A 21,153-nucleotide genomic window follows, 5' to 3' on the forward strand; every position below is an offset into this window, starting at 1 on the left:
TCTTCCTCTATGAGAGGAAAATCTGAAATGTTCAGGATGATCCACAGTTGTTGTGGATGCTTCAAACTCCTGACCCTGCTTGAAGGCATTGTTCTGAGACTGGCTAACCCCTTACAGTCAAGCTGGACAAGCACTGACAAGGTTACAGTGAGAAATGGCCATCAGCCATACACGTCATGCAACTACTGTCACCAAACTCCAGAATCACAAGTTAATGGATCAAGAGAGGAACCACAGAGGATTTTATAAAAGAATATAAATACAGAGACTTCTCTTAATGCTAGGCTTTCTGTTAAAGACAAGCTTCTACTTTTAGAGGGTCCTTAATATCACAGTATGTTTCTTATCCTAAAACCCCATGCTTGACCTCGTGCTCACCAACACGGAAGTGCTCATTGGAAATGCGGCACTCCAGGGCAGCCTTGGATTCAGCGACCACAAGATGGTTGAATATGAGATCCTTAGGACAGTGAGAAGAGTGTGCAGCAAGCTCACTGCCCTAGACTTCAAGAGAGCAGACTTTGGCCTCTTCAGGAACCTGCTTAGTAAGGTTCCATGGGATATAGCCCTAAAGGGCAGGGGGGCCCAAGACTCTTGGTTGGTCTTCAAGGATCACCTGCTACAAGCCCAGGAGTGTTGCATCCCAACTAGAAGGAAGTGCAGCAGGAGGGCCAGAAGACCTCCTTGGATGGATAAGGAGCTCCTGAGGAAAATTCAAATGAAAAAAGAGTCTTATAGAAAGTGGAAGCAAGGACAGGCGGCCTGGGAAGAATACAGGGATGTTCTCCAGAAAGGTAGGGACCAGGTCAGGAAAGCTAACGCCCAGTTAGAATTAAAATTGGCTACGGATATTAGGGATAACAGGAAGGGATTCTACAGGTATATAGCAAATAAAAAACATATTAGGGAGAACGTAGGCCCCCTCAGGAAGCTCTCGGGTGAACTAGCTACACAGGATTTGGAGAAGGCTGAGGTTCTGAATGACATCTTTGCCTCGGTCTTCACTGGCAAAGGCTCTGACTGCACCACCCAAGTCTTGGAAGGCAGACGCAGGGACTGTGAGAATGAAGACCTTGGGCCCACTGTAGGAGAGGAACCGGTTCAAGACCATCTTAAAAATCTGAACGTGCACAAGTCCATGGGTCCTGATGAAATCCATCAGCGGGTCCTGAAGGAAATGACATATGAAGTTGCTAAGCCGCTGGACATCATATTTGAAAAATCATGGCAGTCAGGTGAAGTTCCCAATGACTGCAAAAGGGAAATATAACCCCCATTTTCAAGAAGGAGAAAATGGAAGACCCAGGGAACTACAGACCAGTCAGTCTCACCTCTGTGTCTGGCAAAATCTTGGAGCAGATTCTCCTGGAAGGCATGCTAAGGCGCATGAAAAACAGCAAGGTGCTTGGTGACAGCCAGCATGGCTTCACCAAGGGGAAATACTGCCTGACCAATTTGGTGGCCTTCTATGATGGGGCTACAGAACTGATGGACAGGGGTAGAGCAGTTGACGTCATCTACCTGGACTTGTGTAAAGCGTTCGACACTGTCCCACACGACATCTTTGTCTCTAAAATGGAGAGACATCAATTTGATGAATGGACCACGCGGTGGATAAAGAACTGGCTGGATGGCCACATGCAAAGAGTTGTGGTCAACAGCTCGGTGTCCGGCTGGAGACATGTAACAAGTGGTGTCCCTCAGGGATTGGTGTTGGGACCGGTCTTGTTTAACATCTTTGTCGCTGACACGGACAGTGGGATTGAGTGCGCCCTCAGCAAGTTTGCCGATGACACCAAGCTGTGTGGTTCGTTTGATACGCTGGAGGGAAGGAATGCCATCCAGAGGGACCTGGACATGCTTGTGAGCTGGGCTGATGCCAACCTCATGAATTTTAACCATGACAAGTGCAAGGTCCTGCACCTGGGTCGGAGCAATCCCAGGCACAGCTACAGGCTGGGCAGAGAAGAGATTCAGAGCAGCCCTGCGAAGAACTTGGGGATGCTGGTTGATGAGAAAACGAACATGAGCCGGCTTCAGTGTGCACTCACAGCCCAGAAAGCCAACTGTATCCTGGGCTGCATCCAAAGGAGCCTGACCAGCAGGTCAAAGGAGGTGATCCTGCCCCTCTACTCTGCTCTTATGAGACCTCACTTGGAGTATTGTGTGCAGTTCTGTTGTCCTCAACATAAAAAGGACATGGAACTGTTGGAACACGTCCAGAGGAGGGCCACGGGGATGATCAGGGGACTGGAGCACCTCCCATATGAAGATAGGCTGAGAAAGTTAGGGCTGTTCAGCCTGGAGAAGAGAAGGCTGCGTGGAGACCTCATAGCAGCCTTCCAATATCTGAAGGGGGCCTACAGGGATGCTGGGGATGGACTCTTCATTAGGGACTGTAGTGATAGAACAAGGGGTAATGGGTTAAAACTTAAACAGTTGAAGTTTAGATTGGATATAAGGAGGAAATTCTTTCCTGTTAGGGTGGTGAGGCACTGGAATGGGTTGCCCAGGGAGGTTGTGAATGCTCCATCCCTGGCAGTGTTCAAGGCCAGGTTGGACGAGGCCTTGGGTGATATGGTTTAGAGTGAGGTGTCCCTGCCCATGGCAGGGGGGTTGGAACTTGATGATCTTAAGGTCCTTTCCAACCCTAACTATTCTATGATTCTATGATTTGATACATTTAACAGATTCAGCCATTATCTGTCAGGACAGAAATTGTAACACAAGAAAAGCAAACCAAGAGAGAGCAAAACATGACTGTTATACAGTACACTCAGTCACGGGTTTTATTCTTCAAAATCACCAACATACATATGCATGAGTATCCAAGTTTTTGTAATGTCACATCTCCTCAGCAAATGCAGCAGTAAAAATCGCCAGCTCCTACGAAATGCCACTGGCAAATAAATTCCATGTCTATGGGGTCTAGGCACATCTTTTGGATTTAATATTTTATAAGTTGATAATACATGCTTTATCTGTATCTTCCATTTCCCCCAAAAAATAGCTAGCAGTAAGTGAACAATAAAACTCTTTTATGGAAAAATGACACTGCATCGTCTTGGTCATCCAGTGCAGCTACTGAATTCATACCGTACCTCTGAAACAATAAGTAATAAGATTAGCTTTACAGTTCAGATCCAGGAATGTAATCTTCCTTTAACTGTGCCAGAGAATCTCATCCAAAGATGTAAGATTATACTTAGGAGATTTACATGCTATGCTCTCTGAGGTGAAAACAAAAATAAACCAAGGTGTCCAGAATCAGAAGAAAATTGCCACTCTCTTACATTCAAGCATCACACCAGACAGACTTTTGGACATGGGAGACTCTAGGAAATTTCTTTTCTAGAAATAACTTGGGTAAGATAATTTGAGACTAATTCCAAAAATTCCAATAGGATAAAATTCCAAATGGATGAGATAATATTTCAGAAGACAAATTGGTCTTTTCAATTCTTTCAAAGGGATTACTTAAAATTTCAGCAATACTCCTTCGGCTAATATAACCGATAACATAAGTTGTTTTAAAAAGAAATAGAATGAACACAATCAAAGCACATTACTTAATTTCCAAAACAAAGGTACTGACTTTTATACAGGACAGAACACAGATCTTTCTTTTTTTTCACCTTGATGTTTCACTGTTTCACTTATACTCCCAAAGTCTGAGAAGAATCCAGACTTTAAAGACAAAGGTTTGGGGATTTTAGCTGGTGAAATGGTAACAAAATAAATAAATAAAACAATGAAATGTAATTTTATCCTAGAATTCAAAGGGGGTCTTTCCTTCAATTCTTTCATCATCAGTCAGGTAAATTTTTTTCCTCCCTTCAGTATACTTGCTATTCTACTTCTCATTGCTACAAGAACATCTTCATCCCTTCTTCACTGCTTCTCAGTGTGGCACTATCATTTTTCTTCCCAGGATTACATCAGTATCACCCAGGCACACTTTTTTCACCACATGACATGCCAACAGACATAAACCCAGTCTTATTTTCTTCTATTAATCCCAGATAATGTATGCAAGTACTAAAGGTAATAAGCTTCAGAACTATTATTATGCATGTATGTAGCACTTAAAACCTGATTTTTTTTCAGAACATTAATCCTCAGAATGCTTTCCCTAGACCCCTTACCTCCCCCTCCACACCCATATTTTTCTATAAAATTAACTCCAGCATTTCACAACCTTTAACTAACACATGAAGCTTCTTGCCATAACAGCTCTAAGAATGCTGATAACAAACAAGTGCACTGACTTAATTTTTTTAAACCTCTCATTCTCTTTGCAGCTCTTTCAGAAGCATTTCCCAACCACTATGTATATATACCAACCTCAGTTATCTAGGCAGCCACTTTGTAGATTTGCTCAGAATGAAGATAGGAGATTATTTTACTTCATTTAATATTACTTTAAATAGCTTGAAGCATTCTCAGCTCAGACACTAATATAATGAGTGCATGAAAATTACAGCATGAAACGTAGTCGGTCCTCATTAAAATTAACTACATAGATATTTTGCTTTTTAAGTTGGTTTTTAATTTAATGGAAGTGTTAAAAGATTGAGGACGGTACTATGAGGATGTTTTGATATTGTATCAAACAGTCTATCTCCGAGCAAAGTATGCAACCCTACACATTAATGGAGATAGAAGCCCTTTCTCTTTCATAAAAATTATTTCCTACAAAAAAATTCTGACAGGTCCCCAAAGGGAAAAAAAAAATAAAAAAAAATCCCACTTAGACCAAACTAATCTGACAGATTCAGACATTTTAGATATTTTTTGGTTGGTTGGTCTCTTCTAAGCAGATTAAAAGACAATAAGACAATGCTTTCTTGATCTAATTTCCAAAATTCATACAAAATGTTCCTGATCAATTGCTTTGACTCTATTACTCCACGCTTTTCTAGTTTCTCATCTCCAGTTGAAGTTTTCAATCTGTAGTTCACAGATCAGCTGAAAGACTATTTTTTTGCATTCCATGAAACACAACAGCTCAAAAGATTGCTCATATCCTAACTTTACCCTCAAGGCCTTTCACTCAGCCCAATCCTGCTATTGCTCATCTCTTGCACTGTATCCTGCACCCTTTCAGTTAGTCAAGCAACTGTTCACTTCTCCCACAGTTATGACCTTTTTCATTGGAAAACACCCCAGACACCCCCATATGAGTTCTGCAGAAATTCTTTCCTGTTAGGGTGGTGAGGCACTCTAATGGGTTGCCCAAGGAGGCTGTGAATGCTCCATCCCTGGCAGTGTTCAAGGCCAGGTTGGACGAGGCCTTGGGTGATATGGTTTAGAGCGAGGTGTCTGTGCCCATGGCAGGGGCGTTGGAACTTGATGGTCTTAAGGTCCTTTCCAACCCTAACTATTCTATGATTCTATGATTCTCAAGTGCCACTGCTGCTGTGGGCCTGAAAGCTAAATTAAAAACCCACAATGGTTACTGTGAATATCAAACACTTACTGTGAAGGGCTAATCATTGCACAGGGTCTGAGAAGCTCCCTTGAAGGTGCTTAGTAAATGCAACAATCAGCAGTGCATGTATACAGCATGCAGTAACTTGCATGGCCAGACTGATAAAAATCTCCAATTTACCTTGCGAATCCACAGCCTTCTAGTTCTAACTGCTTCTACAAATATGCCAAAAAGAGATCATATTTTAGTAACACAACCACTTAATGGAGCTCATCACCACTGGAACACTGTATCACAGGGAGCCAGGAAGATCCTTCTTCATAAGATAACTGTAGTGTTCAAGCTTAAAGCAGTAATTCTATTTTCATTCAGGTTTTTGCTCTTTGGGGTCAATCCCATGGTCCAGAAACCACAGTATTTGTTAACAGACTTTTACTAAGGAAAAGGAGCATTAGTCCAAGGCAAAGACACAGGGTTGGTTATCACTGACAAGTTCCACTTAGATGGGTAGCTCTCACTCCTAAAGCAAACTCCTAGGCAAAATTATCAATGAGTCAGCTGATCCTTGAACACTGGCTGGAAAAACAGCATTTTAGCATGAAGAATTTGATTTGAAAGTTGAAACAACCACATAACTGAACCAATCCAAGAGCTGGAGCAGTGTCCATTTTGTGCTATTGCTGTCTATCCAAAATGATGCTGGGGCTCATTAGGGGCAGACAAAATGCCTCAAGCACATCTGTAATTTGCCCAGTCAGACTCACAGGGCTGTTAACACAATGCTTGACATTATATATATATGTGTGTGTGTGTGTGTTCATGTGTGTATGTATAGAAGATTTAGCCTGATAAAACAGGAATTTGAGCCATCACATCAAAACAGGCAATCCTTATTCTGTCCTCCCATCAAATATTTCCTATTGGGATACCTGACAAAAAGCACTTCAGCTATTGCCCAGGAGACCACTGTTGCAGTGTGATCTATATTCAAAGTCTCCAGCTGCACAGACGTAGTGGGCAGGGTGAAGTAAATCATCACTAGATTCGCCATCATTATTTTAAAAGATTAGTAGCCTTATAAAAGACAGCTCAAGCTCTATACTACCACTTCCCCTTTCTTTTCTGCAAAATGGACCAAAGCACTTGCTGTGAATCGCCCAGGCCATTCTGCTGACCTGTGTTTAACTGACAGGAGATGTTTAATAATGCAACACAACTTGACAGCACAGGGAACAGAACAAAAGGAAGACAAACAACCTGTTTGACAAGGATCGCCAATGTAGCAAATTTGCTGCAGAGATTTTTCTTACTTTTGAAAACAAATAAATAAATAAATAAATAAAAACCTCACATAACAGTTTCAAGTCAAAAGACCTCAGTACAAGAACAATCCAGGCAAATGCTTAGCAGTCCCTGGCATCTCCAGGAAGGTACACACTTGTGGAGCCATGTGACATCTTGAAATCAATGACAAAAAGATATTAACATATCTTCAGTAGTAACTCATTTGAAAAAAGGCTTCAGCAGTGATTTACTGAGCTTATTCACAGCTAGACAGTGAGCACCGCTAAGTTATTCTACTTTGGGTTTTTTTAAACATGAGTGCTTGCAAGATGTCTCAAAACCCTGCATTATGAATGAAACAAATTATGAAACAGATTAGAATGCATTAAGCGCTACTGCTCTAAGAACAAACCCTCTGCAGCATTGCTACATCAAACTGTCAAAAACATCCAGATACGAAGGCAAAAAAAGCTACAGAAAAGCAGAGAATGTGAATGAGTACCATTAAATGGATACAAAATTCTCAATCTGTACAAGAAAATTGATGTTTTCTCTCTAGTCACTGTCAGAGGAAAAAAAAAAAAAAAGAAAAAGAGATAACGATGCATTTGAATTCTAAATCACGCCTGTCGGACAACTTTTCTTTATCATTTTATTCTCCTCCTTCTCCCATTTTTTAAGAGACCAGGCTCCATCAAAGGCCAGAGAACTCCAAGCTCCTATGAGTAATGAAAGTTACGAAGTGATTTTAGAGATTTCACAAAACTAATTTGGAGTGTGTGACTTATTTTCAAGTCTAAACAGAGAAGGCGACCTGAAGCATTCATTTTTTATTATTACTGAACTAATGCACTAATTAAGATGCTCTTCCCTCTCTAAACACTGAATTTCAAAGAAGTTCTCATTGGTCTTACCTGTCTAGAATTTCTAAATTACAGAAATACCAAATGAGATGAGAGAAGCTGGTGTGATAAGCAAGTGCCATAATTTGGAGACAGTTGCAATAATCTTGGACCAGAAAAATGACAGCACACTGCAACCAATAAGAGCCTATTTTCTCTCATTACCCTTGCTAGGAAATATTAGCAGATAGGCATAGTAACATGGAATGTTACATGCTTCTCTGATACAGCAATGCCAATAGATATCCCAGCAGCTGGTAGATAAGTGGGAATTTTAAGGTATAAAAAGAATTAACATTTATCCAAAAATAGACATCAGTAGATATATTGAAACACCTGGATGTGGAATTTGTTCAGTCAAAACTCTTGGAACTGAAATAAAAATAAACATTTAATGACAGATGAAGTTAAGTATTTTGGCAATACAATCGTAGTGGTAGAGCCTCTTGTACAAAGAAGGTTTAAGTCACAAAGGCAAGAACAAATCATACGACACATGAAGATTGACTGTGATTTACTAGAGTCTGCGGACATTTCACAAAGGCATCTCACCAACAACAGCAAAACACTACACACAAGAAGGTTCTCCAAGTTGCTAAGAGCAAGGTGAAATGGATGATTTTGACCTTCAAACGGTTGATGTGTACTTTGGTTAAGGTGCTTTCCCTTTCCCCAGACATCAAGTTAAACAGGAAGCTAACCAGGATAAAGCAATATAAACCCTGACTAGAATGACTGCTTCACTAAATTCCTTATCCTGTCTATTCTTAACCAAGATCACAACAAGAAAGAAACAGCTTTGACATTAAGTTCTCCAAACCAAATCATCTACTAGCTCAAGACACTTGTCCATCAAGGAACACTTCTGAAGTTGTAAATGTTTAAAAAACATTGTTATCTCTAAGTTGGACTGTACAGGATGCAATTATCATCCATAAGATAATAACCTCTAGAGCTGAGCCTCTACAAACAATGAGGAAAGTCTCATCACAACAGGCTTGGCTACACTAATCTATGTATATAAAAGGACAAGCTTTAAAACAAAGTGTGTAATGTGTGCCTTCTAAATAAATTATTCCAAAATCACAAACAATCTAGGACATGACCTGGAACATCTTCTACAGAGGAATATAGCCCAGTCCTCTTAATTAGTCTGTGAATACCCAGAGCAACAAACTGAACTGTGGTTGCTGATCCTGGTAAATGTTGTCAGAGATAAATTAAACTCAATGCTACACTACAAAACAAGTCTCCTCAGACACCTGAGGTACAGGATGCCACATCTAACTCAGAACCTGCAGTGTAATAGCTGAATCCCATACAGTGAAACCTCATCTAAAAGGTCCTCTAATACTAAAGAAAGTTACATGCCAGGGTCCAGACAGGCTGTGCCCTGCTGAGCTCAAACCATCAAGGTGAGCTGAACTCTTCACAATCAAAGCATGAAAACATTAGACCACCTCCACCAGTTTCTTGTTCCAATGTCAGAAACTGCAGACCTTGCTTAGACTGAAGTGAATGATGCTGCTCTAGATCCCTTCGGCACTTAAGTGCAGTTCCCAGCCCAGTCAGTACTGACACCAAAGGGTATCTAGAAAGAAGGCATGCACTGCCAGATGGCTTAACTGTCTCCCGATAGACATGACATCTGTGCTAATGTACTATAGTCATAAGTGAATTTAGGCAGTGGTCTACTTAAGGTATGGTATTTAGCAAAACATAGATCATCTCTTCAAACCAAGATTAGCTGAAGGCAAGCCATTAGCTGCTGAAGGCACATCTCTACCCTCGTCACATTCCCAGCAGGTACATCTCCTTCCAAGATAATAACTCCAGCAACAGGAAACTGTCTAGCAGGGCTTCGCAAAGACAGAGCAGACTCAGAGGGCCAGTACCTCAATGATTCGGGTTTCTTTGGGGAGGGTGGCTGTCATTCAAAATTGATAAGAGATTAAATGGGCCACCTATGGCAAATGCTGTGCTTGGGCAGCATGTGGATTTGCTACCTGAATTAACAGAATAAACAAATAGGCTGTACCAGGAAGTACTGCTTAGAGCATGCACTGTTCCAGGTTGTTCTGCCTTTGCATTGCAACCTGACTGCTCCAGAGGGAAGGCTAAGATAGCTAATTCCTTCAGTGTGTAAATTCATCAAAAGCAGGATTTTGTCAGTTTCAGCTGGAACCTGTGGAATTACAATTTCCACTAATCACATCTCCTCCAAGGTCTTCATAGCAGAAAAGGAGGACACTATTTAGTTATTACTGTTTACAGAGAATGTCAAGATTATCAACATCATATCCAGGGAAAGGGAAAACATTTTGAAGCTTACAACTTCTAAAAAAACCCTGTATTACTCCAAGCCCAAGAGGTCAAGTTTAGCAAATGACTTTCCAAGTAATGTAATCTGCTGGTCACAGTATAAAGAACAAAGAAAGCCTGAAGCAGGAAGTATACAGTGAGTTTGGCTTTTCACCTTGAAGACAGCATGCTACCTGGTCCAGACTAGGATGCTGCAATGACATGGTCTGATCCAGGGAACTGATGAACTGGACTAGCAAATCTAAACCAGACTAGCTGTGAAGGATGGGTAGGGCCTTGGGTGTCGTTAGTGGAAACTATTTCACTGTGATTCCACTGTTTGCACATGCAACTGACCAAATCTTGTTTGTGAGAAACTTGTCAACTTCTGGAAGAAGAAAAAACATATCAGTTATTTCAACAGAAACATGAAGTGTGACAGGAAAATATTGGTTCTTCTATAAAGGTAAGCCAGAAGCCACTGAAAGCATTCTCTGTAAGTGAGCATTAAATGAAACCTTAAGGCACTGAAAACAGCTTCACATTGTTAAGAAATGCTCATATTTAGGTTCCTGTAAGGGTTTCTCCTATGTTATTCTGCTTTGATAGAAGTAAGGTCATATTACTGAGAACAGGTCCCATTCCTGGGCTGGGTTCCTGCCTTCCTAAAAGTCTGTGGTGCCAAAGGTTAAATAAAGGTCTGTCTTGAGGTAAGTTAGAAACTTATTCCTCTCAATCTTCCCTAGAAGAATGCATAAACTAAGATGAAATAGAATAAATTTATATTTTATTGTAGATCACTTTTTAAAATAAAAAATATTAACACACACTAATTTCTGCATTATCTCATACTAACAAAATAAAATACTGACACTTAAAACACAACCACAGAAGGCATAAGAAAAAAAGAGTGCAGGTTCTACCTTGTCTAACAAATGCAAAAATTACTTTGAATAAAACAAATGTGAGGAAAGGCTAGAGCAAACCAAAATAAAATATAGCTCTTCAAAGCAGCATTGATTTGGGATCAAAAGGCAAGGCCATCAAAACTTCCCAAACCACAATTTTCCTGCATGTCTGAAAAATAATTAACTCAGAACAAATATGGAAATAATAGTAGGTTTTTGTTAAGCCAACAACAAAGAAATCCTTAATACCATAAAATAAAGTTAGGTCAAATCTACCATTTTTAAAGATACATGAAGCTCCTTCCACACAATGCTTTAAAATGCTATTTATAGTAACAAAAGCAAAGACTTAACATAAAAGTCAAAGGGATTATCATCAATGGTTTAACTATGCAGAAGTTACTCTTCTAATTTTCTGTTTCATTTGTGGTCTTTATATTTGAAGATGCAATGCAAAAATACTTCTGTACAGCTACACAATCTGTTTCAACTCCACTATCTTAGAAGACCAGATGAAGGAGCAATCAGCTTCTGGACAGCCAGCCACTTTAAACAGTAACATGCAAGCTAACAATTCCAATGGACTTGTGTGCTTTTCATGTTCGGTTTGGTTATTTGTGAGTTTGTTGGGGTTTTTTTCTGCATTGGTTTTCTTAATTAATTCATATAATTTTCTTAAAGTTTACAGGAGCAAGAAAACAACTCTCAATTCAGAGCTGGATCCAATCAGGAGACTAGTGCAAGTAATACAAGAATTAAGGTATGAGTATTACTCCCCCAACATGCACAAACTACCTGAACCATGAGGACTCTGCGTAGCACTGTGAAGTACATATTCTTCAGTAACACAAGAAAACCTTTCTTTCAGAATGCAGGTTGGAGAAGGAGCAAAAATACTGGAGAGGAGGCCCAACACATGAATAACCCAACCCTACTGTTAGTCCCAATTTTCTTCTGCTTTATTGTCAACTAGTGGTAAAGACTTAACTGAACTGTGTTTCAAAACACCACTTACAGGAAAGAGAAGAGGGCAGTAATAAGGGCAAGCTATTCATAAAAAATCCTTTTAAAATGTTACTGTAAACTATCACCCTTCATGGGTAGATGTTCTGTGCTTCATACAAACACTGAGCTCTGCATTCCTGAAGTGAGAAGCCTCCATTCCTTTTGTTCAGGCCTCTTTCACTTTTCTGTACCACAGATAACAAAAGGATCATGTCTAGCAGTCAAGTGATAAAAAGCTGGATCATTCCTACCTACTTAAAACTGCTATCAGTTCTTGTGAGGCAGAGTATCCTTGGACACATTTTATTCTCAGTAATTTTTGTTTCAGTATTTTTTATGCAGTATCTTATGGCATGGAATTATTAAGAGGCAGAATTTGCTATTTTGTGAATTTCGGCAAGTTTAAGATCAGCTGAAACTAGACTGATACAAGATTTTTCAACTGAAAGGAATCATTACAAATTGCTTAAACTACTCAAGTGTTTCACTTTTCTATTCAATTTTTATGAGTTCCATGTATGACCAGAAAACTACAATATGGTTTCATCAAATGAGAATCAACTGAAAGACAGAGAAAAGACAGGATGTTTCTCCTCCTTCCTGTTAAGATTTTCTTTTGTTCTCATTTTTAAGTGTATCTCATTGTACTTAAGTTTATTTCTATCTTTGCCTATCAGACACAGAAAGAAGAAAAATGGCATGGAGATAATGCCCAGGTCATATGTAAGCATTGCCCTAGTCTGATACAAAGTAAACAATGAGTTGACATATTGAGTCCACATCAAAGATATCCCGTTTGGCAGGTTGTAAAAACAGGTTGAAATTTTGTCCATAAAAATGCGTATTCTACAAAATGGGCTCTGTAACATGAACTGTTAGTGGTATGCCACCATTCCATTGATCCTGCACATGTGTTCATCTCTCAGGAATGCTTGTAAGCTGGGCTATGCCTTCCCCTAAAGTAGGCTTGCATGAGGGGAAAAAGCAATGTATTGTAGACAGAAAGATTCAACTCTGCAGGATACGTCTTCCACAAAATCAAGTTTCAATACAGGACATGCCAGTGGCTCCTGTTTTACTGCCTGTATCACATACATGGTATTTACAGTGAGAGCTGAATATAACAGGAGTCCTTTCCTGCTTATGCTTTAAAAATTTAGGGAACAGCTTGAAAAAACACTGCCTTTCAGGAACTTAAGTTTTCAAAGACCCTTTAATCAAATACCAAAACACAGTAAAGGTACTGCTCTTAGTTTGGAGCCTCACCACTTAGACTTACACATTATAATGTATTTTAAGACTGTCATGTAATATATTTTTCTAAAGTACTTCTGCTTCTTTCATTGTGAATGTGAGAAATGGAGAGCTGTGTAATGATTTCAGGCTCAAGTCCAGTTTTTGTACTCCTTTTTATCTGTAACTATTACATGGTGCATTATGAGTTTCAATATAGACTGAATATAGAGACATGACCATATCCATTTCTTTCATAATTACTGAGAAACAGTAATAGAGAGTGAACGAGGCAAAAGTGTAGCCACAAAGATGATTTTATGACTATGAAACAGAACTACTATGAAGACGCTGTTGTACCATAACTGCCTCTCCCACAGATTTCCTGAACAGCTTTGAGTAAGGTACTTAATCTTTCCATGCCTCAACTCTGCATGGGTAAAGCAGAGGTCAAAATACTTAACTTCACAGGCATGTTATAACTATAGAAACATTTGCATTTGGGAAGCTACTGGGTGTTGCTAATAATAGCTATGTATGTATGACTGAAGCATAAAACAAGAATAAATTTTTGCACTGAGTTTGAAAGGTGTATAGAAAATTAAGTACCACACATCAAACAAAGAAAACAGAATGAAAAATCAGCAGCTCTAGTGCATGAACTTAGAGTACTTGGGGAAATTAGCACGCATGTCTGTAATTTAAAGGCTAGATTGCAATATATACTCTTGCATACCAGAGTGAAAAAGCTAGCAATGTTACCTCTGTCATTTCCTACTTTTTAGCGCTTCACTTTGAAAGCCCAGTATTGTAATGCAAGGGCTTTCGTAGAAAATTTAATACATAAATATCCATACATTTGGTATGTTATTCATTCAACCTCCCATTCCACAAAATAATTCAGCAGCATACAATTTTACAACATATTGATTTAGGTAACTCATGAGTCTTTATTTTGTTGTTTTGGTTTTCTGTGGGTTTTTTTGGTGTTTTTTTTTTTTTTTTTGTTGGATTTTTTTTTTGTGTGTGTGTGAGTAGATATCAATCACTTCATTGTTTTCTTGCCTTTGGAAAGAAATTGATTTAATCAAACCTTGCAGTAATACATTATTGATGTATCCCAAGAAAACAAAGTCATAATGAACCATCAGGGTCCTAACATAAAACACTGTAAGGAGCAGCAATTCTGGCTTCAATCTTTCATTGTGATTTGCAAACATACACCACTCTACATGGAAAGTCTGGTGCAAGACTGTAGTTGGTCTGAGCAGCACTATGTATCATTCACATAATGGACAATTTGGGACAAGTTCTGCACAACTTGGCAACCCCAGGAGGCTGGACAAAACCAGTGTGGACCTTGCATATCTCCACCACTTGTATACAGCAGTGTATAATTTTTACTCAATTTTAGCAAATCATGACCCTTCTGGGGGGAGCATTAAGTGATACATCATCATGGTAAGTGTCTCAACCCTTCTCCTCAGCACTGGCTCAGCCTTGTTCTCCAGAGGCTTTAAACTTTTCCATATATTGGACCAAATGGGAACAGCAATTTTACTTGATACACAACAAAGTTCCTTCATGCACATCTCTCAAACAAAATACACAGTGGCAACTGCAGTAGGAGCTTGAAAGAGTAAAGTCAGAACAGTATTTGATGTCTTTTATACACTTTTGAATATATGTTGCCAGTTTAAAGCACAGAGAAAGTAGCACTGTGGCAACATTCACTGACAAAATTATTACGGCAAAGGTGACAGTTTAACTTCTGTTACAATTGTGAGAAATGAGGGTACAGGAGCGACACTGTATCAGAACATCGTTGCAAAAGCTGCAGTGTTACAAAATGCTGTAGGATGTACAATGAGCCAAATCAGAATTTAGCACTGACCAACCATATGAGAACACCTCAGTACAGCTTGCAGAGACATCTATAGGTAGGGTCCGTCTAATACCTTATAATTATTTACATAGGAGAGAGAGAGGCTGAACTTCCTATGCAGGAACAAGGTGAAATTTCATATAAGGTGAAAACATTTTTATAAAAAATGTGCTTCACTACTAAACAAGTAATAAGAATGAGATGAATATCCATTACTAAAACCAGATGCACAGACATGCCACTTAAGCAATTCTGTATCAGCGAGAGAGAACAGATAAAGTTGGTGTAGACACAAAAAGCAATATAATCAGCAGCCTATCTTTCCATCTTTGCCATCTTTCTAAGCACCCAGCTGAAGCTGAACCAGACCCAACTTTGCAGAAGACACACATACAAATGCGTACAACCATATATGATGCACCGTGTGTAAGTATTTATTGTAAAATTCCTAGGATGGAGTGAACCTGTACATACTTCAAAACTGAAAAAACAACATAAACAATGCGTGCTATCACACTTAGCAAACAATAATACAGAATCATGAAAACAGATACAGTAGTGTAAAGGAGACAGTTTCTTAATGAAGTGGGAATGGGCTAGGTCTCCAGAGCCACGGAGCCTTTCCAGAAGTGGGTCTGACTGCCCTGGATATTTCCCTGCACAGTGGAGGAAGCAGAGGGGGTGAAGGGAAATCGCAGGACAAAGTTCTCTCTAAAGTCCTCACTCAAGGGATGATAAAAGGCAATTCGCGGATATCTCACTTTTCCCTAGCATTAAAAGGAGGGATTTCGTGGGATATCTGATGCGTGAACTTGGAGAGATAGAAACAACCCCTGGCTATCTACAGACAGTCATGCAAAAGAAGAAAAGAATATAGGCATTTCCTCACACATACACCGCGGAAGGGACGTAGCTATTTCTTCTCTCCAGGCGGGGACGGGAGCGGGGCTGAGGGCTGCCGGTACCGCCAGCCCGGGCTTACCGGCACTGCGAGCGGGCTGCCCCGGCACTGCTGGGGCGAGGGGGGGGACCCTCTCACCAACACCACACACGGGCTCGCACCCTCACCCCGGGGCACCCCAGCCTCTCCTTTCACTCACACTCACTCACACTCACTCACACTCACTCACACACACACACACACACACACACACACACACGAACTCGCACGAGCTCCGCCGAGCCCGCACACCCGCTCCCGCACAGGCGCTCCCTCACACTCAGGGGCACTCCCTTATACACGCACTCCTCCGCGCTCCCTCACATACACACATACACACACACACACACACACACACACACGCTCTCTCCCCTCATTCTCCCTCTCACAGAGTTCCCTCTCGCGCACACACACACAGACGCACACTCTCTCTCGTTCTCTCTCTCCTCCCTCCTTCCCTCAAACGCACGCTCGCCCCAGCGGCCCCAGTCGCCGGCAACAAAGCGGCGGGCAGCGCGCCGGGCTGGCGGCGCACGCACATTCACTCACACACACACTCACTCACTTACACACACACACACAATGCTGCCGCGGCACCTACCAGGCGGGCAGCCTCGGCCCAGGTGCGGTCCTTCTTCTTCCTCTTGTCTTTCATGTTTGCATCTCATTGAGGTGGTTCGGGGGGGGTGGAGGGGGGGGTGGGAGGGAGAGAGGGAGGGAGGGGAGCGGGGAGAAGGCGGACCGGGGAAACTGACGGGCGGGAGGGGGTGGCCCGGAGGGGTTCCGCACGGACAATGATACGGTGACACCGAGCGCTGGAGCCCCCGGGGCGGGAGGGGCGGGAGAAGAGGAGGAGGAGGAGGAGAAGGAGGAGGAGGGGAGAGGGGGCCGGGCCGGCTCGGCTCCCCGCAGCGGCGGCGGCACAGCTGACAGCTTGAGGGATGCTCCGCTACGCTCACAACAATGCACTATGACGTCACGCGGGGGAATGGCGCCCGCACCAAACATCCCCGTGGCGGAGCAGCCCGCCCGACAGATCTCCCGACGCCAAGCCTCGCGAGAGTGGCCGCGGCGCCGCTCTGCCCCGGGCCGGGGGGCGGCGGCGGGCGGGGGGAGCTCAGGGAGGGGATCGGTGTGCTGGACTACAGCTCCCGTGGTGCTGCGCGGCAGGCGGGGGGGCGGCTCCCCGGGGACGCGGCGCTGAGGGCGCTGGCGGGGCGGGGCGGGTGTTTATCGGTGGCGGTCGTGGCCGGTGTCGGGCCCTTACTCGACCCCAGTCTCCCGCCGTTCTCCCTGTTTCACGCCGAAACCCTTTACTTACGGCTGGGGCAGCCCGCGGGCTCGGCGGGGCCTGCCCGTGCTGTGCCGCGATGAGCGAGGTGCCGTGGGGCCGGTGTCGTGCCTGTCGCCTCGGCGGTTCCCTCCTTGCTTCGCTGGGAGCGACGTGCCGAAGTCTGGCAGACCGACCGCTGGCCGAAGAGGTGCCGGCTCGGAGAGATCTCACGTTAGGGTTTCGGCTCCTTCTGTTGCTGGAGCAGGAAAGAACATCTTCGTGTGCCAGTGTAAACAAAGGAGTTGATATGCTGCGCTCGTAAAACTGACGAGGGACGTGTTCTCTTCTTGGATGACCTCGGATTAAGATACACACGAAATGTTAATGAGAAGATTTAGCACACCTTCCTGAGTGGCAGGATGTTGTGGGTTCTTCCCCAGTTTCTTCCTCTCCCCCAAATATTAAAGTATATTTGCAATGCTATTGAAATATGTTTGGCATTCGTTGTTCAGACTGAAACGAGTTACAAATTATTCAGGCTTTTGTGTATCCATCTGTTCAGCCCCTGCTGCCTCCTTCTTCCCTCTCCCAGCAGCACCCCTGTTCTGCCTTGCTGCTATGCCTTTTGTAACTTAAACCTTACTTGCCCACAAAGGTACGATTTAATGGGGTGGAAAAAAAAAAAAAAAAAAAAAGAAATCACTCCCAGCAACCACAATGCACAGGCTGTTTTATCTAGAAAAGGACCAGGCTGCCCCAAAGGAAGCAAAAGTGGTGACTTGATAGTATTCCTAAAACAGTCTTGAGTGCTCACATGGTGTAGAGTGTTACTGCTGCAGCCTCATTGCGCTCTTCCTCCTCACTGTTCTGTTCCCATTGGAAATGGTACATGGAAGATAGTTCTTCACCATGACATCTTTCCAGATTTCCTAAGTCATTTCCCCTTTAAATAAAGACAAGAATGAAACAAAATTATGTTAAAACAGCTGCTTCTAAATTTAGTTTTGATTCCAGAGTATATAGTTTTGAGTAGAGGGTTTGAGTATGCCTTGAAAATTGTCTTGAGAAAATATGTTGTTGCAGTTGAAATGTTTTCAATTCAAAAGAGTTAGGTTGTGTAAAAATTTTTACAATCATCCAGTTGTTAAAGCAGCTATATATTTGTTTGTGACTTGCTGCATGCCATCTTTGTCACCTTAACATTCGGAAAAGAAATGATTGGTACTAGTATTACTTATTTGTCTGTGTTTCTTTGACTTTGTTTTCTGTCTCTTATCTCCTACTGCCTTTTTCTCCCTTTTGCACTTCCTCACCTTTAGTAACTGTCTAGTCCTCCACTATACAGGCTTCATTCACATCTCACACCCCAAGCTAAAAGCCTACATCTGCAGTAATTAAGTATCTCATTAATACTGCCTTTGACACACCTTCATTGTTTTCAGTATTGGAGGGACAACAGAACACAAAAGCGTAGGCAGATTTGTCAGTAACTCCCATCATAAGTGGCTAGTTTAATACTGAAAAATGTTCTGCATCAGTTCCCCATACGTTCATGGGTAGATAATGATCCAGTTGCTTCATGTACATAACATGAACTGAACTTCCATTACTCAGGAGAGCTCTGATGTTGTGGCACTGATGCTGGACAGAGGGAGGACATTTGTCAGGTAAAAGAAATTCCAGGACTTTGTAAGATAATCTGACTTTGTGATTTTATTTTTCTTATTGTTGTTGGTTTGGTTGGTTTCTAGTATTGCCTGTTGCAGTCAGTATGAGACTCTCATTTGGTATTTCTATGAAATAGAAATCTCAGCCTAGAATAATCTTTTTATTATTACATTCTTTCCATTCACCTAGTGGAGTGTCTGTGCTGTCATTTAATTCTCTTCCATAATTCCTATGAAGTTCAGGTGCTCCCAGGTTCCTTCTGTTGACTTGCAAAGGGTTGGAAAACCTATACCTACAGTTAATGGTACTGGCTTTCCTGCAGAAGGCAAACCAAAAGAAAGCCACAGGGAGATGGTGTGCATTCTCCATGCTTTCATGGTGGAAAAAAAAAAAAAAAAAAAAAGAAGAAGAATATGTTCCTGAAATTAGGTATTTCTTACTGCAATTAATGTCATGGCTGAATCCAATAAGTACTGCCAGCACACACAGAAACCAAGTGACTCAACAGAACATCACACTGCTACTTTAAGGGAGTTAAAAATCAGGTGCAAGTCTAGAGGCACAGTAGGAAAAGGTCAAGTTTAGCTTATGGAAGAAAGCTTTTCCTATTGATTATAGATAGTACTTACCTCGTGAATTGGACCTGACACTGCAAGAGATTGTACCCATTGCTTCTCTAACTGAATTGGCAATATGAAAACTGAGAAATGGTGAACTGCATTCAAACTGCAGCCACTAGAATGATGCATACTACAGCATACGTAACACATGTATGTGTGTGCATATGTGTGTGTAAATATACTACTGCTGCCTCCACAGCACTTTGTAATCCATATTGGATAACCTGTAAATACTGCAGCAAGATGTTATATTAAAACATATAATGAATTTCTACCTAAGCAATATTTATGTGGCATTACAGTGCCAAATGTACAGTTTTCACCATGGATGAAAGCAGTTATTTATTAGGGATGAATTTTTCTTGCATCATAATAGTCATATGTTACTAAAATAACACTGGACACTGTTTTCTGAGCTTCAGTACTCTGAATGCATTTGACTGCAATGCTACAGAAGTTTAACACTTGATGTTATACAGTAAGCTACATGAAAAGCACTGTTCTTGTTTCCTGCATAGAAAAGTCACTTTTGATACATACTGTCAGGGGTTTTGGGTTGGTTTTTTGTTTGTTTGTTTTGTTGTTGTTGTTTGTTTTTTTTTAGTTTGTTTGTTTGTTTGGTTTTTGGCTTTTTTGTGTAATCCCTTTAAGCAGAAATCTGAGAACTGCACTACATACGCAAGTGTGTGTGTGTGTGTATTTATGTGGATTGCTTCAATATAACAAAACCCCACTGCAATACAAACTCCAGTTTCAGCTCTTACAAAATAAATAGTATCAGCTATTATGTGGAAATGTTTACTCATAGCATGACAATTTGATCTAAAGTGCCAGGTTTTGCAATGAAGATTATATTCTCTACAACTGAATGAGAGATGCTGTTACAAGATAATTAAAAAAAAAAAAAAAGCCCAGAATTGTACTGATGGAAACACTGTGTTTTCTGAATTAGTTTCAGCACACTGTTGACAAAATGCAAACCAGAATACTTGGTTTTGTGTAGACTTAGGGAAGCCAGACAAAGCCATTGAGATTGACAGTTAACCATTTACAGATACTGATGTCATTGTTACAGAATATGTTTTCTACTCTTGACTTAAAGAATGCATATTGCCAAGTGTCCAGACAGCTTGAGTTTTGCAGCATTTATTACACATAATGGAACTTTTCTCTTTTGATCGTAAGCCATATGGACCTGAATCAACACCCAGAGCTTTTCAAATATGCTAATAATTCTTAATAACAAGCCTGGAATCTAGTATTATCTGGATGATGTTAGTGTATTTGGAAAAACTCCTGAAGCTGGCAGAAAAGAAAAACCCTACAGGCTGTATTTCAACATGTCAATACAGGAGGGCTGAAGCTGAGTTTTGCTAAATACCGAATCAGATGCAGAGAGTAGTCTTTCTTGAGCAGGTTATCTCTCCACTGGGGTCAGAAAAGGTCATAGAACGTGTAGAAGAGCTCACCCTTCCCAGAAAAAAAAATAAAAATAATTACAAACATATTTTTCAGGGCTCAAACCAAAATGTACATTGTCTATTCCTTCCTATGCAATGCTTGCAGAGCTATTAAGAACAATACATTGTAAAATCTAAAATTTACCCAACATAGCAAATTTTCAAACAATACATTGTAAAATCTAAAATTTACCCAACACAGCAAATTTTCAGACAATGAAAGCTTTGACTTCAGTGTTCACC

The 21,153-nt window shown here is 41.3% G+C and overlaps 1 protein-coding gene and 1 long non-coding RNA gene across 3 annotated transcripts in view; one reads left to right on the plus strand and one right to left on the minus strand.

Annotated features, from left to right (window-relative positions):
- The window catches only part of ASXL3 (ASXL transcriptional regulator 3), a 130,693-nt gene extending 114,084 nt beyond the window's left edge, over window positions 1-16,609 (minus strand). Inside the window, exon 1 of one of the 2 annotated variants that reach the window (XM_061354890.1) lies at window positions 16,491-16,609. In XM_061354890.1, the coding sequence (XP_061210874.1) occupies window positions 16,491-16,544 (54 nt within the window). In that variant the 5' untranslated portion in view covers window positions 16,545-16,609. The remainder of the gene's footprint in view (window positions 1-16,490) is intronic. The other variant, XM_061354891.1, reaches the window with a different exon arrangement.
- LOC133212981 (uncharacterized) lies at window positions 16,317-17,651 on the plus strand. Its single transcript, XR_009725670.1, has 2 exons — window positions 16,317-16,512; window positions 17,371-17,651. It is a non-coding gene; the product is annotated as an uncharacterized LOC133212981 (long non-coding RNA).
- The last annotated feature ends 3,502 nt before the right edge of the window (window positions 17,652-21,153 follow it).

Source organism: Neopsephotus bourkii, unplaced genomic scaffold (genome assembly GCF_033783945.1).
Source record: "Neopsephotus bourkii isolate Nb327-2 ecotype Australia unplaced genomic scaffold, CSIRO-AGI_Nbou_v1 NB_753, whole genome shotgun sequence".
In the NCBI taxonomy this organism is placed as follows: Eukaryota; Metazoa; Chordata; class Aves; order Psittaciformes; family Psittacidae; genus Neopsephotus; species Neopsephotus bourkii.